This window comes from Verticillium dahliae, genomic scaffold (assembly GCF_000150675.1).
Source record: "Verticillium dahliae VdLs.17 supercont1.10 genomic scaffold, whole genome shotgun sequence".
Taxonomy (NCBI): Eukaryota; Fungi; Ascomycota; class Sordariomycetes; order Glomerellales; family Plectosphaerellaceae; genus Verticillium; species Verticillium dahliae.
The window spans coordinates 189117-205141 of NW_009276922.1; the positions used below are offsets into that span (position 1 = coordinate 189117).

At 54.5% G+C, this 16025-nt stretch overlaps 4 protein-coding genes across 4 annotated transcripts; 1 reads left to right on the forward strand and 3 right to left on the reverse strand.

The window, feature by feature from the left end:
- Positions 1–1305: 1305 nt before the first annotated feature.
- VDAG_05354 (metalloproteinase) lies at positions 1306–2470 on the forward strand (the record flags this gene model as incomplete). Its single annotated transcript, XM_009652249.1, has 2 exons — positions 1306–1561; positions 1623–2470. 2 exons carry the CDS (start codon positions 1306–1308, stop codon positions 2468–2470), a joined length of 1104 nt encoding a protein of 367 aa, XP_009650544.1.
- Positions 2471–2771: 301 nt separating this feature from the next.
- Positions 2772–5492, reverse strand: VDAG_05355 (uncharacterized protein; the record flags this gene model as incomplete). The annotated part of the gene is made up of 1 exon (XM_009652250.1): positions 2772–5492. The coding sequence occupies one exon, from the start codon at positions 5490–5492 to the stop codon at positions 2772–2774; it is 2721 nt and encodes a 906-aa protein (XP_009650545.1).
- Positions 5493–8267: 2775 nt separating this feature from the next.
- Positions 8268–9690, reverse strand: VDAG_05356 (protein kinase domain-containing protein; the record flags this gene model as incomplete). The annotated part of the gene is made up of 6 exons (XM_009652251.1): positions 8268–8309; positions 8367–8540; positions 8605–8723; positions 8776–9067; positions 9150–9402; positions 9455–9690. The coding sequence occupies 6 exons, from the start codon at positions 9688–9690 to the stop codon at positions 8268–8270; spliced, it is 1116 nt and encodes a 371-aa protein (XP_009650546.1).
- A 3185-nt stretch (positions 9691–12875) lies between these two features.
- Positions 12876–14829, reverse strand: VDAG_05357 (FAD binding domain-containing protein; the record flags this gene model as incomplete). Its single annotated transcript, XM_009652252.1, has 6 exons — positions 14614–14829; positions 14267–14531; positions 14021–14184; positions 13791–13962; positions 13427–13739; positions 12876–13374 (listed from the first exon to the last, which is right to left on the reverse strand). Exons 1-6 carry the CDS (start codon positions 14704–14706, stop codon positions 12876–12878), a joined length of 1506 nt encoding a protein of 501 aa, XP_009650547.1. The 5' UTR covers positions 14707–14829.
- Positions 14830–16025: the final 1196 nt, after the last annotated feature.

Below are 16025 nucleotides of genomic sequence, written 5' to 3' on the forward strand. Positions count from 1 at the left end.
GCAAATGCTCAGACGCGGCCATTGTCCAAGCTGCCAGCGTGACATCAGGCGCTGTTCCCAGGTTGGCAAATGCCAGGGCGCCGGCGATTCCACGCGCCCATATCGTTTCAGAGAGCAGAAATCATGGAGAGGGCCAGTTCCCCTCCTGAATTCTTTCCTTTGAAGAATGAACCTCCTTTTTTACAGAACTTTTTTCAATTGTATATATCCCCTCAAATGTTTTGCCTACTTTTTTATGTTTGGCTTCGTGTATTACTTGACGTTTTGACGGACCAAAGCATCTCCCCCCCGCGTCTCCCATCCTGGTTGGGGGCCCGGGGGGGTGTGGGCATCATGAAACCGGCGGTGCCGATGTTTATAGATGGAAGGGAATGGCGCCGATGAATAGACGCGGTTTTCCTGAACTTTGTTCCTTCGCTCATGATTCTGACTGACTTGTCTGCTGCCTTTCTTGACTGGGCTGTTCTTTTCTCACCCAAGGTGCCATGATAGAATGGCGTTGGATCCTGGCATGGTATTCGCTTGAGGTACATGAGACCAACTGGCTTGGTGTACAATTCCTTTCGTCATCGCCAGGTGATATGAGGGGCAGAGCGAGTCTTCATTGTAGCTGAACGGCATCTCCAGATGCCTTGGACTCCAGGGCTCACCACGACCTCGAGCCTAAGACTATGTTTGCCAAGGCAAGCGGTGTCGAGCTTTGCCTTGTCCCCGACATGGACTTACACGGTCTGTGAACGACTTGAGAGGGTCTTGATGGCGGAGCATCAGGACGCCACTACACCATCTCTTGACTGCCTGCAACCTGGACTGTCGGGAGCTTGTGTTAGTTCAAGACAATTGCACCCCACGCCAGTCATGGCCCCCAAAGGGGGACGGAGGGCACTATTCATCTCGCGGCAATTATTCAACGTCTCTGCTACGTCTCGTTCCTGTCGTGAGTTTCCTTCGCGAAGTTTACGTGCAAACAAGGCACAAGTCATGTGCTCGGGCTTCACCTGCATTGACGATCGTGCTAACTCATTTCGGTAGGTCAAGGGAACCTCGTATCGTCGGCCCTCGTATCGATCCTTGCATGTTTTTCTCCGGTTCACTTGTCGGCGGGTTTTCCAACCCAGTAGTATTCTTGGACGGGGGACATCGGGCTGCCGGCCGATGAGAGATGCAGTAGTATTCTTGGATGCGGGACCTCGGACTGCGGCCGATGAGAGATGCTCCCAGTCAGAGCACACAACAAAAGGCATGCGTGCCCCCTTTGCTCCAGGGAAAAGGGAACCGGTCACCAGCCCTTCGTCACGTATCAAGATGCATTCACATCGGTTCTTCGCCCTCCTCGGCGCAGCCCTCAGCGCTTGCAGCGCGACTGCTCACTCCATCTCTCGTCGGGCCGCCCTGAGTCAGGGCAACGTCGAGGTTACACTGAGTTCGGCCAAGAGCGCGCCTCTTCTCATCGAAGCGACCATTAAGAACGCTGGCTCTAAAGATCTCGCCTTTCTCAAGCCTGGAACCATCTTTGGATCGACCAGAGTCCAGCTTCTCGACGCTCAGAGAATTGAGTCTGGTACGTGGTGGCGGCAGCAGCTCCCTCGTTATGACATTGACAAGACTGACCTTTGCCGCAGACGGCTCTAGACGGAAGGCCGCGTTCCAGGGAATTGTCGCGTCTGTCGACTTTGATGCCCTGGCGCCAGAGAACTACGAGGTTCTCCGCCCCGGGTCAGCCATTGTCAAGAAGATTGACGCTACTTCTTTATACAGGCTCTCGGCCGGAACCTACGAGTTCTCTGCCACTGGTCTTTTTGCCGCTCAGCCTGACAGTGCCTCTCTGCCAACCGTATCGGAGGAATACAAGTCCAACAAGCTGACCGTCACCATTGACGAGGCGACTGCCTCGCTGTCTCGCGTCGTGCCGGCGCCTCTGCAGCATCGGGCTCTGCTTCAGGAGGATTCGTGCAAGAATACGACGCAGCACCAACTCATGCTCGATGCCCTCGCCAACTGCAAGCCCCTCGCCGAGGCGGGCGCCGCCGAGGCACGCGATGTCACGTCGCTCCGTTTTGTAGAGTACTTCCGCTCCAACAGCTCCGATTCGCGCCAGCTCGTCGCCGACCGTCTCGATGCCGTGGCCAAGGAGTGCAGCACGTCTGACTCGGGCGGCGTGCGCGTCTACTGCACGGAGCCCTTTGACTGGACAGAGTGCTCGGTGCCTCTCGTCGCCTACACTTGGCCCCTGAACAGCTGGGTCATCGTGTGTCCCATGTTCTTCGACACGAGGCCGCCTTTGCCGCAAATGTGCCACAAGCAGGACCACGCGACGACTATGATCCACGAGATGACGCACAACCCGGCCGTCTACGAACCTTCGACTCAGGATGTTGCGTACTCGTACCCTAACGTTACGCAGCTCGATCCGGACAGGGCGCTTGACAACGCGGACACGTATTCGCTTTTTGCGAACGGTATGTTTTGAACGTGACGTCGGTTTTCTATTGCTGACATGGTGTCTGTAGCCATCCATCTTGACTGTCCGGTCGAGAGCTTGCCCAAGTCTTACAACGCTACGCCTCCGGCTGCTTAAGGTAGGATATTCCTTGCCGGAACTGCCTCAACATACAGCATGCTAACGAATAATGGTCTTACTACGGCTTGCTAGAGAAGATCTCACGCGTTGGACAACCAACAGATGTCGGGTGATTAGTATCGTCAAGTCTGATAGTTTACAAAATACGCATGCTCCTTGATGAACGCCACTTGCGATGCCTGCTTTTGCCTCATGCTTGATCCACCCGCTGCCATGTCCGTCTAAATGGCAACTTTGGGCTCCGGCCGAGGCTCCCACCACCGCCCTCCTCGGCCTCCCGCTCGACGCCCCTGTCCTGCCTGACGTCCCCTTCGAGTCCAAAGGCGAACCTATCGCGCGCACTGCCGTCCCCTCTGCCTCCAACCGTGGAAACTCTGTTCGGGCCTCTCGGCGACACAACATCACCCGCATCCCACGTACGACTCATGGGACGTCCTTCGAAGCGCCCCTCATCCTCCGCAACTCCGTCTTCGCCCCTACTCGGCGACACAAGCCCGTACCCAACCTTGACGCGCTTGGCCTCGCCCTCGACCGGCCCGTCTCCCGTCCACGGCACCTTCTCAAGCCAAGGCCCCCGCGTCGCGGCCACGATGCTGCTGAATCGCGTGTTCCGCCACAAGCCTTCTTCCCAGATGGCCACCGTGCCAAACCCGACGCCAACGATAGCCAGCGCGATGGCGGCCGCGTACACGGCCCACAGCTCCCACGCCACGTATCGATACCGGTTGTCGTTGCGCGATCGCGTGCAGGGGAACTTGGTATTCTCGCCGCCGGCACTCACGCCACTGACGACCTCGGGCGCGGCAGCCCACGCCACGGCGAGGAACTGCGGGTTCGACAGCATGGAGAGCAGCATGTCTTCGTAGAAGCCCCGCACGGCGCCCTGCATGTCGCGGACGCCGAGCCAGTTTGTCGGATCGAGGAGGCGTGTCTGGAGGGCGCGCGTGTTGGCAATCTTGCCGGGCTCGGTGATGGAGCCGTTGATGAAGGTGCGCAGTTGCATGCCGATCGAGTGGTAGGCCATGGCGCGGCGGTAGCGGCGTGTGTCGGACGGCAGGATATAGTTTGACTCGGGCACGGCTGTCGTGTTGTCCATGGTGCCGTCGTTGGCCGGCTCGTCGGGGAGAAACGTCGTGTCGACGACGGGATGGAGAAACTCGCGGCGCGTGACGTTTGTGTGCTGCAGGAGACCCGTGTAGTTGAAGAGAACTTCGTATTTCGTCTCGTAGTGCTCGCATCCGAAGATCTTGGGCGTGTAGACCTGGTCCCATTTCGGGTCACTCCGGTTGTCAGGTTGCAGCTCAGCGGGATCGTCGACCTCAGAGTACCCGATCCAAAGAATGGGCTCCGTGCGAAGAGCGCCGAGGTGCTTCGGAAAGGGCGCCGGCGTAGTCGGTATGCCACCGGGCCAGACATCTTCCATCTGCGTCTCCGAGTAGTGCCCCAGGAAGGCCTGGGCAACGTATGTCTGGTTCCCCTCTGGAGCCAGTATCTCCGTCCCGAAAGGCGCCGTCGCGTTGCCCAGCTTCTTCGGCTTCGAGCCGACTCCCGAGGCCAGCTCGGTGCACTTGTATCCCGGACCCGTGAACTGAACGGTGTAGGTACAATTCCAACCCGTGCCGCATATCTCCTCGGCGGCACCGACCCTCGCAACCGGCGTCTTTGAAAGGGCAGCCAGCGTGGCCACCTGTTCAAACTGCCAGCTCGGACTGGTGAAGTAGTCGTACCAGCCTTCGAATTCGTTACCATCTTCGTCGAGGGCGCCACGTGTCGTGTTCCACAGGCTGACGGACAGCGAAATCAGCTTGTCGACGCGCTTCGCCTCGCGCCACTCGTTTGTCTCCTCGGCGGCAAAGTTGAGCGTGCGCACGGCGGGGCAGGTGACATTCTCGACGGCAAGCTCGTTACGCACGGCTAGCGTCTCCGAGGTCAGAATGACGACGAGCGGCGTGCACCAGACGTAGATGGCCAGGATGATGGCGACCCTGGCCTGGCGAAAGATCTCGGCGTTGAAGATGGCCGAAAGATCGTCGGCGGCGGCGAAGAGCGAGTCGACGGCGCTCAGCGTCATGGCTTTTCGGCGCACCGTCAACCACACGCGCTGCTTAAACGCGAGGACGACGGACGCGGCCAGTGAGGCCTTGGCAACAAAGGACAGGGCCGTACCGTAGCGCAACATACGGATGTGGTTGTCGGCAATGCGGCCATCGAGCGAGTTGTAGAAGAAGTGGTGGCCCATTGCGGCGCATATGCCTAGCCAGAGAAAGAAGTACATGTTGTACGAAGGACGCCAGTAGCTGAACCTGTAGGGAGGTGGGCTGGCATCATCACCGAGTGGCCCGGAGCCTGCAGACGGCGGCGCAGGTGGTTGATCGCGTCGTTGCTGGTCAGTAGAGGAAACCTGATTCACCGTGGATGATGCCAATGGCTTGCCGACAGGTTCCTCGCCCGGTGTACGATTCTTGTTGAGGAGAAGGGCTGAAGACGAATGGTAGCCCGGGGTGGTGTTCGCCGTGGACGGCTCGTAATAGCTCTGGTAATTGGAATATGTGAAGTCATGTTCAACTTGTATCGGTGAAGGCTGCGGGCGGTGAGCGGCTGGCAGATTCGAGGCAAAGTAATTACTGAAGGCCGATGTCTCGTCAATCGTCGACTGAGGTGACACGATGCCTGTCCCTGTCGCAGAGGTTCGCGGATTGGGCGCGAGGGGCGAGCTGACCCGTCGTTCGTGCCGTGATACCTGTCCAGGGACACCCGGTGAGAAGGTCGCAGATGTTCCCGAGACCGAAAAAGACCATGTCCGTGAGCCGGAGCCGACTGGCTTCCGCTGAACCGAGCTCCTCTGCGAGATGGGCGTCATGTGTATCGCTGCCGGTTGATTGTGCCGGATGCCAAATGCATCATCGTCCATCCTGGCGATCCTGTCCTCCTCTTCGCCTCTTGGTCCGTTTTGTTTGAATGTCGTCGTTGAGCGAGCAGAGGCGTGGTCGCAACACAAGCGAAGATGACGAGATAACCCAAAGCGCCCAACCGGTGTTGCTGTCGCTGTCGCCCTCTGTCCTGGTATCCGGCCGGAAATAACTGCTGCCACGCGAAATGCCGAAACGCCTTTCTCGCAGTATACTGCGACTTTCGTTTAATGAGGAGACAAGGCGCCGGACTTCGGAGTTCGTCCAAAGGACTCGGAATGTTATTGAGCTGCAGCGATCAGAGCGAGCGATTGGGAGACGGACAAGGCAATGCGCAACGGCGAAGAGGCAATCGACAGCACAAAGAAAGACGGAAACAAAGACAAAGGTGCTAGATCGCAAGCTTGCGAAAGGGGACACGAGGGTGGGAAGTGCTCGAATTGTATGCTTCCTTCGCCGCTCGCTTTCTCACCACCCACCTGCATCCTTGGCGTCAGCATCTGTGTTGCGATGCGACGGATGAGATCCCTGCCTGCATATGCTGTCGGGCTGGGCCTCCAATCTCAGCTGTGAGCGGTCGTGGGCCGAGATCGCCAACTGCGCCGCCCCCAGAGTCCCTTTTCGTCATCCTTCGCCTACCCGTCTGCCGGTACTCGTCAGAGCTGCTGGGCTGAGAAGTCTTGGTGGTGTGGCGGGTGTCTAATTCTCAGGCTGGGCAAGGTCAGCTCGTCAGCCGTCTCGGGAGCAATGCCATCGAGGCGCCGTTCCCGCTGGCTATCTGCACATCAGCATCATCAGCACAGCATCTGGTACGTCGCTGGCTGGAGCTACGAGCACTTTACGAGACGTGGAGGAGGTAAAGATCTGTCCGGATCTTGCTACCGGATAGAGATGAGAACCGGGCACCTCAGATGAGTAGCGCTGACATGGGACTCGGAAAAGCTAGATTAGCTGGGGCTGTGACAAAAATAGCTTGCAACCCTAACCCGCCCCGTAACCCCCCCTGGAATCGTCAAGGTGTTTAAAAACGCGAGTCTCGCCTGGCCAGCTGTGGATATCTGCAGCTGGGAGGGATCTGCAGCTTCCAGCCTGTCCTTGGTTCATGAATTCATGCCCATGAGCAATGTATCATGGACAGCGCCTTACCTCAAATAGTAGAGAGTATGCAGTATAAAGGCGCATTTCATTTCGAGACGGCCCAGAGCTCGGCCTGGCACCGCGAAAAGTGATGGCTGCCCCGATCAATGTGATGCTCAAGGGACCGGATTTTGGGTTCAATCCTTAATTCTTTACCCCCGTCCCTGGTATTGTGAATGACAAGAAGGAATTAGGTCCACGGAAGCCTGAGAGCATGGGAACTCGAAAGTTACAACTCGTGCCCAGTCACGACCTCTTCGATCGTTTAACTTTCGAAGTCTAGGGAGTCCAAAATTGAGGAGGAAATCGGACGTTGAAAGAGGGAACACGCATATCATGCTACATCATCGACAATACAGGCTAACCTTTCGCATCTACAGAGCTCGCAGAGCCACTCAGCCTGCTAGAAAGTCGTATGATATTAGGTTGGTGCCAGCCAGGCAGTTGCTCAATGGCTATAGCGAGCTCCGTGTCGAATCTAGGTTTGTGTAGAAGGAGAGGTATTCTCCTCAAGTTCGAGGCCGTAATACTTCTTAGTATATGAGAGATAAACAGACGTCTCAAATCTAGTTATCTACAGCTAGGAGTACCACCCTGAGCCCTGCGGGATACGGAAGACGGCAACTCAGCCTTATTCAAGATACCGGCTAGGATGCCTCGCGGTGATGACTGGACAAGTACATGACCAGAAGTCATAGCAGTCAGAGATCCCCGAGCAGCTACTTTGCTCCCGTACAGGGAGGGTGTCGAGGCGCGGGGCTTGTTACACTTGACCCTCAATCTGTGATTTCGAGGCTTGATGTGGTGCCACGGACGCCAACGCCTGTGAGGGGTACCAAAAACACCACCCACACCTTGCGTCTCTGAGACGCTAAAGAACCCGACCGAAGCGAGCTCCCAGTCGAATTTCATCAAGGGCCGAATCTCCCCTTATCAAGACAGCTCGCCTACATCTTTTTATGAGGCTGTCGACCAGCTTTCGAAGGGGCGCGGGGAACCATGCATCAGATCGCCCACCTCGAGTCCGAGAATCGGATCGTTCGATAGGGGATGAAGGTACTGAGCCGGCGCCGCAGGGCCAAAGTAACACATCTCCGACGAGGGGAAGCATGGCTCTGAATCCATACGACTCGACAATTGCTCATTTGCCAAGGTCGATGAAGAGATAGGATACACATCGATCCATCCGGCTCTGGGCTCGGGAGGCGGACGAGTCGAGCCTGTGAGGTATCGGCGCGTCTCCAGGCGAGGGATCGGAACAATGCTACGTGATTGTCGAGCGTGATGGAAGTTATTGAGGCCGAAAGGCTGGCTCGGTGGCAACAGACCTGTTAAGCTTCGTGCACAAGACGAACGGCCGGGCCGAACGCGAGGATACAGCGCACCGCGATCGAACGTCATATGGCGGACTTGGCCAGAAGCCTTTCAACCATGCGAGATCTGTAGGGTCTGAGAAAGTGCATCTAAAGCTTTTGAATACATCGTGATGTGTTGTCATGGCGTGAGTCTTAGCCACTCCGACGCGAGTAACTTTGTGGCATCGAGACGCTCTCCCGGATCCAGTCTGATCATGGAGTCGATAAAGCTCAGGAATTTCCTTTTTTCAGATTCTGAATTATCAGGGTTTTTGCTGAATTGCTCTAAAGAGCAAGGCGGAAAAGCGGAGGGCTCAAGGAGTTTGCCTACTGAGATTAGCAGCGACCCAAACAAGGGCCTGCGGAAGCCAGGCAGGTGGTTACGCCCATACCGTCAGTGTCAAAGTATCGGTCCCTGTTTCTGGATCGAGCCAAAAGTGATCTTGGGATATTTCCAAAGACGGCGATCATCTGTGCCAAGTGAGCTTCAGGGCTATATGGAGCATTGATAGTCCATGCGCCGTCAAAAAGAAGTCGGCCTTCCGCAAGCTCCCAGATCTGGAAAAGGACGCTGTTATTACTTGCCGAGGGCCATGGTTAGCCAGAATGCGAGAAGACTCACTACTAGTCCCAAGTTCCAGATGTCAACTTTGTAGTCCCAGTCTGCCCCGAGGATTACCTCGGGTGCTCGAAGCATCTGAGGTTGGATCCACTCCGTGAGATGCTTGTCAAACCAGCTCGCTAGTTGTAGTTAGCTACATCTGCCTACTTGAACTCTAATCGACGGCCTCACAAGTTCCAAAGTCTGCTAATCGGATTGAAAGTTCAGTTGGGTGAGCTATATCTTCTTCGGTAGAGGACAGCTGTGTCGACGCCATATAGAAGTCATTGGGGGGTTCCAGTGGCGAGCCACGTGGTCGAAAAGCTTCAGAAGGCGTTTGCTCGAACATGCTATTGATAGCGGGACTTTCAACGACGATGTTCTGCGGCTTGATGTCTATGATTTCCATTAGCCCCAAGGTATAACGAGGTCGTCCTATCAAGACAGTTTTGTCCTCCAACCTGGATGAGGATATGGTACTAGCCTGTGTGGATGACTCGACATTCATCGTGTAGATAGGACAGAGCAAGCAAAAGCTGTCTTGAAATTCGCTTCACAAGAGGTACGGGAATTCTCAAGTGTGGGAAAAGCCTTCTGTATTTCGACAAGTCTGGGCCCATGGCTTTGAAGACGAGGCAGACGTGGTTTCCGTTTGGACCATGGTGCTCAAAATCGTCCAGGAGCCCCAAAATATGGCCATTTCCAGCATGCTGGATGTGCTGGGCCTTGATGCGTTTCAGGATATCCAGCTCAAAGGTGTCCTTTTGGTGCCCGAAAGAATCGGCAGTGAGAACCTTGAGTGCAACATGTCGTTTGGTTCTACATTTCACGTTAGATCCCAAACCCTTCATCTAGCTGTGTATGAACTCACTCGAGGTTGCACGCAAGCCAGACGGTAGAGTAAACACCATATCCAAGTTTGCTGACAATCTTGTACTTGCCGTTGTTGAAGAGATCCCCAATTCGGACAGGATGGTACCCTCCTGGGCAGTAACGTGCAAGGTTTTCTTCGGAAATGATGCGTGATGGGTGGAGTTTCTTTGAAGAGCGACTGAAAATGGATTTCAGGCGATTCGCACCGGAGTTCAATGCATCTGTGAATGCCATCGTCGAGGCGAGGGATACTGTTGGTGTACTGGCCATGAAGTTAAGATTGCAGAAGCGGTCTGTTGAATGGTTTTGAGCAGTAATCAAAGCTCTAGTACATAATGGGTAAAGGCGGCCTGCCAAAAGAAGCAAAGGTACGTCCACCCAACCAGGAAAACCCATGTTTGGTCGTGATCCATCGGGGCAACCACACTCCCGTATCTGCTCAAGACATGGTTAGCGCTTTGGCCCTATGCTGATCGGATCCCCCGATGTCTTCGTCTGCATCCTCCTAGATCTGAGTCCTCTAGATCTCAGCCTCCTAGATATGAGAAATGTTATGGTCCCAGCATAAGCCAGATGCGAAGCGGCAATTTTGGTCGGAAGACAAGCCCTCGCAATGGCACTTCCTGGCCATGAACCAGCCCACTGGCATCTCTCTTGTACCGTTCGTGTACCGTCATCTTTTCCAACATTGCTTGAAGTATCCTACATTAACTTGAAGACTGATTCACAGACCCGGAACCGAGCTTGCCAATGCGAGGCGTTGGACCGCGATATCCCATCACCAGTCCATGCTAAGAGAGGCCCGAGCCTCAGCTAGTGAAGCGGGCTTTGGTAATGCCCGGGTGAGCTCTGAATCAAAACCTAATGTATTGAGCTTCCATCTCATTTTCGAAGACTACACAGCTGTGACGTAATTATCGCAACACTGCGGGCTCTCTGCGGCCGCATAAAATTGAACCGTTTAGGCAAAACTGCAGTTGGCGACAGCAGGCTCCTAAGCAGACCCTTTTACAAGTCAATCTGGACGCACAGCCGTCTCACGTTGATGAGTTGAATTACATTCGCCACTAATGGACTGGCTACAAATAAACATCCTGCTTGGCTCCGGGTCTGTTTCCTTCTTTCGCATTCGGTTGATTCAGCCAAAGCCCGTCACTCGCATTTCTGACCACATCAACAATTTTCAAACAAGTCAGCGACCTGAGCCCTCTGCTGCCGCTGTCACCGCACAACATGCATCTCACAACAATCCTTTCTCGTTTAGTCCTCACGGCCAGCAAGATATCCGCCAATGAAATCGTTGGGGGTGTTTCGACCGACAAATCTGGACTCTGTTGTAGCTCAGCATGCGACACGGACGGGAAGAAGACATGCTGGGACTGCGGAGTACTCCGATGCGGCGGCTGTTTTGAGTGCCTTCCGTTCTTGCAGAAACAGAGTGAAAATTTCGCACAGCGATGACCTTTATACCCGAAATAGGATCTCGGTTGACGCATTGAGGAGGTCGGCCTTCACGAACGCCTCTGGTACGGCCTGGGGACGCAACATGAGGTCTGTCTAGTGTCGTGACAGGAACATTAGCGAGTGTTCCGTGGGCGCGCGTACAGGACTCTCTCGAGAGGCAGGACATCATCGGTAGCGGTCAGTTGTTCCCTACATCTTGGTGACGCGACTGACGCGTCGTAGTTGTTGCCGATATCTCCTTAGTGGGCTAGGCGACGATCCGCCGTGCGGAACAACGCTAATTGAAGACGATTTTGTTGAGAATTTTGGGACTTGTCATCGAGTGGCGGAGAGAATAGCGCTAGGTAGTTGAATGATATCAGTTCGACTGCAACGGAGCGCCATGAACTGTCTTGCTGACCATTCCGGCCGCTATGGGTGCACTATCGCGGGCTGATAGTTTTGATTGTTGTGGATGCAGTACTGCTGGCTGACCTTGACTGCTTCGTGAACTCCTGGCTGGTGATGAATCGAATGATATTTAGCCTGGCCTTATAATGTGAATATCTTATTAGAAGTTCCGAAGGAGACTTTTTTCGACATCAAGCACACACAGCCTGTATAGAATTTGAACCATATTCTCCCTGTGTTCTTCTCTCTGTCTAGTAACAATCTATTTAAGACTTCGTCCTAGCTAGAGGCTCAATGACTGGCTTGTTATAGGTAGGGCGAAGCTATTCGCGACTATACGAAGAATCTCGGTCGAAATTGAGAAACCAACACGATACCAGTTGTTTTTTGGTGGGCAGCAGATACACTCGTTCAAGTATGAGATCTCCAGGATGGTGGTTTGAGGCAAGATGAAATACTTTCGTTTTGACTAGTTGGATGCTCATATTGAATACTCAACATCTCCTTGTGAACAGTTATTAGAACAACGGCCCTGATGCTTCAAAAGCCTCGCTGAAATCAAAATTGATGCACTCCGGGCAACCATATGGAGACCAAGGGCGGCTCTGCCTGATGCATATCTTGTGTCCACTTTGTGATCTGGGTACTGAACAGCCCGGACTGTACTCGGATTTTGATGCGGGAGCAGCTTCGGCACGCCGAGCATCAGAGCGAAAGCAGCGACTGAGAGAGAGAACTTTAGTGTCGCTAAGGAAGTTATTCACTTCGGGTTATGACCGATGACATACGCGGCAGCTTAGCTTCACAGTGCAGGATGCAAGAATCAGGGATACTGGGTGATAGTGAATGAATGAGGACGACCAGGGTGAGGGCTGCTTGGCTGCGGTGACATTGGGCTCAGCGTGGTCTTGGCGTGTGCTAGGCGTACTGAAGGTTTCTAAGCCTTGTAGAGTTTGGCGTCTCGACTATGTCCGACTGGACCCTCTCTTGCTGAACTTAACGCCCGTGATTCTTTGAGTGTATGTCCGATCAGGACTGGTCTAAATGCCCAGCCAAGACATTGAAGTGACCAAAAGATCGGTCATGCCAACAATCTCATGCAAAAATGCAGTGCTAATACGGCAGGCGAGGAGGGTTGAGACACCTAGTCTGGACAAAACGGGGGAAGCCGGTGGAAGCACACCAAGGTGACGAGAAGTTTTCTGGGGTTTAGGCGGACCGAAAACTCGGCAGTTGGTTAGACCTTCATGTTGAAAGTCATGACCCTAATCTACCTACGTCTTTGGTACTTCCTGTCTGTCGTCTTCCTTATTGTTCGAGCATTGTGCTGCCTTGGACGACTTATGATAATAAGCGTACATAGTTAAGACCAAGATCAACAGCCACCCTAAAATTCTCATCATGTATCCCGTTGGAAAAGGCGTGACGTGAACCCCATGAATAATATCATTACACGCTTAGACTCTAGCTATCTCGTCATTTTATCATTGGTTGTATGTACACGACGATCCGGGCATGTCCCGGTGCTGGTGTCGTAGGATCTAACGTTGGTTGCTAACCTCTCCTCACGCCGGCAGCTTGAATCCAGTACGGCGCAGCTTCTGGAAGACACCATTGGGATCGTACTTCTTGGACGCAGCCTTGACCAGTGCAACATTTTCTGCGCCGTACCTGGAGATAGGGTCCTGGTCCCTGAAGGAGTAGTTGAGGAACTCCCAGTTCTTCTGCGAACCAGTCTTGTCGGCATAGGCGTTGATTGCATCACGGAGCTGAAGGCAAATGGGTAGGATCTTCTCCTGGTTCGCAGGCGTGTCAACGGTGAGAGCAATCAGCCACATCAGAACCGGGCCGTCCTTGACGATGGTCTCGAGACCGAGGACGTTGCCACCCTTGCGGACACTGTGGTTGACAATCGACTGCGTCACAGGCTGGAACTGGAGCAGCACTTCAAAGTTGGAGTCCGGAGCGGCTGCCTTCATCTTGCCGACGTATTCTTGATGCGCCTGTTGGATAAACTCCATGACATGGAGCTCGTGTGTCGTCATGCCGTTCATCCAGCTTGCACTACAGATAACGGTCAGAAATTTGGACACAAAGTGGCCAGGAAATCACCTACTAGAGTCCTAGGGGAGTCGGGCCGGTGAAGTCGGGGACGAGCTGGGCAACAGGGGCGATGCGGGCCGTGCTTGACGTGTTCTGGATGACGCGATATTCGTCGAAGGCGGGCGCGTTATCAATGGAATCGATGTTGCTCAGAACGGACACAAAAATGAATCCTGCAGAGTTGTAGATCATCGCAATGATGTTCTGGCTGGCGAGGTCCTTGTCCATGTTGTTGCCAAAGTTCAGATACGCGTTGAAGAGCTCATCACGCTTGCTCGTGTCGTACGTGCTGAGACCTCCCCACATCATGTTTGAGTCGACAACGTCTGTAGTTCACATTAGGAGAATTTCAGTCGACGTCGAAAGTCTGTACTCACATTGGTCGATACGCGTGACGAGGCCAAAGTTGCCCGAACCACCTTTGAGAGCCTTCCATAGGTCTGCATTCTGTGTGGCGTTGGCGTTGACGATCTTGCCATCAGCGAGGACAACCTCGAAGTTGGCGACAGCGTCGCACGCGAAACCCTCAGAGTTGGAGTGGAAGGAGTACTGACAAAAGTGTTAGCTCATTACTTTGGACTGCCCTTCAACATGCAAAGTCACTTACACCACCGCCGGTCGTGAAGCCGCCGACACCGACAACAGATGCCCGACCGCCAACGGCTGAAACGCCGAAGGGGTCGAGCGCATCAAAGACGCGCTCCCAATCGGAACCAGGCTGGATGGAAGCGGTTCCTGCTGCCCTGTTGTAGGTCGTCGTGTTCATGTACGCTGGCGAGCGGTCAGAATTTGTGAAATATATACTACCCGCCTGACTGCGACTGAGCAAGTTCGTGAATATGAGACAACCCACCAAAGTCAATAGTCACTCCGTCCTTGATGCCGTTGGACCCTGCCCAGGCGGAGTGAGCACCACTCCTCATGCCAAAGGGACACTGGTTCTTGGTCAGGATCTTCACGGTGGCAGCTACATCGGCGGTGCCCAGGGGCAACACCATGCACCATGGCTCCTGAGCCGCGTTGGCGGAGTAGTACGTGTCAAGACGCTGGCTGTAGAGAGCATTGGTGGAATTGATGACCTTGCCCACGAGGTCCTTGTCCTTGGCCAGCGCTGTGCACTGTAATCGACCGACCCGTCAGCACAGAGATCTGTCATTGTGTGGAGGACGCAAGGCATGTCTGGAGAAGGATGGCACAAACGCAAACGCTTTGGGGGCTCTGGACCCCAGCCTCGGCAGCCGCCGTGCGCTCCGAGGCCCAAGCGAGGATCGCTGCAGCAGTGATGAGCTTCATGGTTCGTGTGTTTTGGGTTGAAAGGCTGGGCAAAGAAGTGCTGGCGAACGGATGAATGAACACGACACACAGACTGTGACGAGGGATGAGACAATGCGGTTCCAGAAGGACCCTCGAAATGATGTGCGCTGGAGGGTGTGTGGAATTGAGATCGGCATGCGTGGCCGTTAATTTATGTCTCGCTGCGGTTGCTCATGGCAATCCACCGTCTCGGTTCGAAAGAGACATGTGAGTCTAATCTCATTGCATTACACTTGAAAATGCTGACAGACAGTGGACAACGGGTAATCGGGGTCGTCACCTCAATGAGGCTAGGTGAATGACGATGAAAACAAAGCTCCTGGAAAGTTCATAGTCTCGGAGGAAGTTCATCGGCATCTCCCGTGCCTCGCGTCGCGTACAGTAGCTAGTCAAGGGGTTGTGCCTGCTCCTGTGACCCAGGTCAGCGTTTGGAAGGGCCAGTAAGAGCAGCAGTTTGGAGCCACACATGAAGTCGTGATAGAAAAGAGACCAACCTCTTCCGGGCGAGGGTGAACCAGACCAAGGTGGATAGTGCCGCCCAGCTTGTTTAGCACCTTGCAGATCACTGCCGGGTCCACTTGGCGCTCAGAGGAAGCTGGGGTTGAAGAGGGGGAAGCGAAAGACGGTGGAAGAGAGAAGAAGCCCTGCCCCTGATCCTTCATTCATCAAGTACTGCCGTATCCTGGCCTCGTAACGGCCACTGGACGAGAAGGGAAGCCGCCGAAGACCCCCAGCATCTATCGAAGAATTCACACAGGTAATGAATGTTCGGATAAGCGGGACGGACTGGGAGAGTCCCATTATCCAGCGGATGATGGGGCTCTCCTGATCCCTTCGATCGAGTCCCGAGTCATGTCCCGCCGATAAGGTCTCGGGCAAGGTCTCCATGCGCCCAAATGTTTAAAAGGTACACTCTCCGGGCCGTTTTCAGCGGGTCAATAGCAATCCAAAGGAGGCTACTTTGGCCGGTCGGTCTTAGGGTCTTGGGCGTTCATGTGGTAGTCAGCGAGGCATCTGCCCTGATGATGCTGCTCCAGAAAGACCAATCGTTCGGTAGCACAATCTTCCTCTCCTGCCTTCGATCCATTGAAACAGTAGTAGGAGGCCCCTGTTCTTCCATAACCTTGATTTGATGAGACGAATCTCAGGGTCAAGGTTCGACAGGTCTTGGAGAACCCCCGGTGGCTGATGGGCTCAGCGTCATGAGGAACCTTAACCAGGAGCGGGGGCAGAACATATCGCATGGCGCGGTACTTCGCGAGAGAGATGCCAGCTCGCTTGGCATGCCGGCACAGATT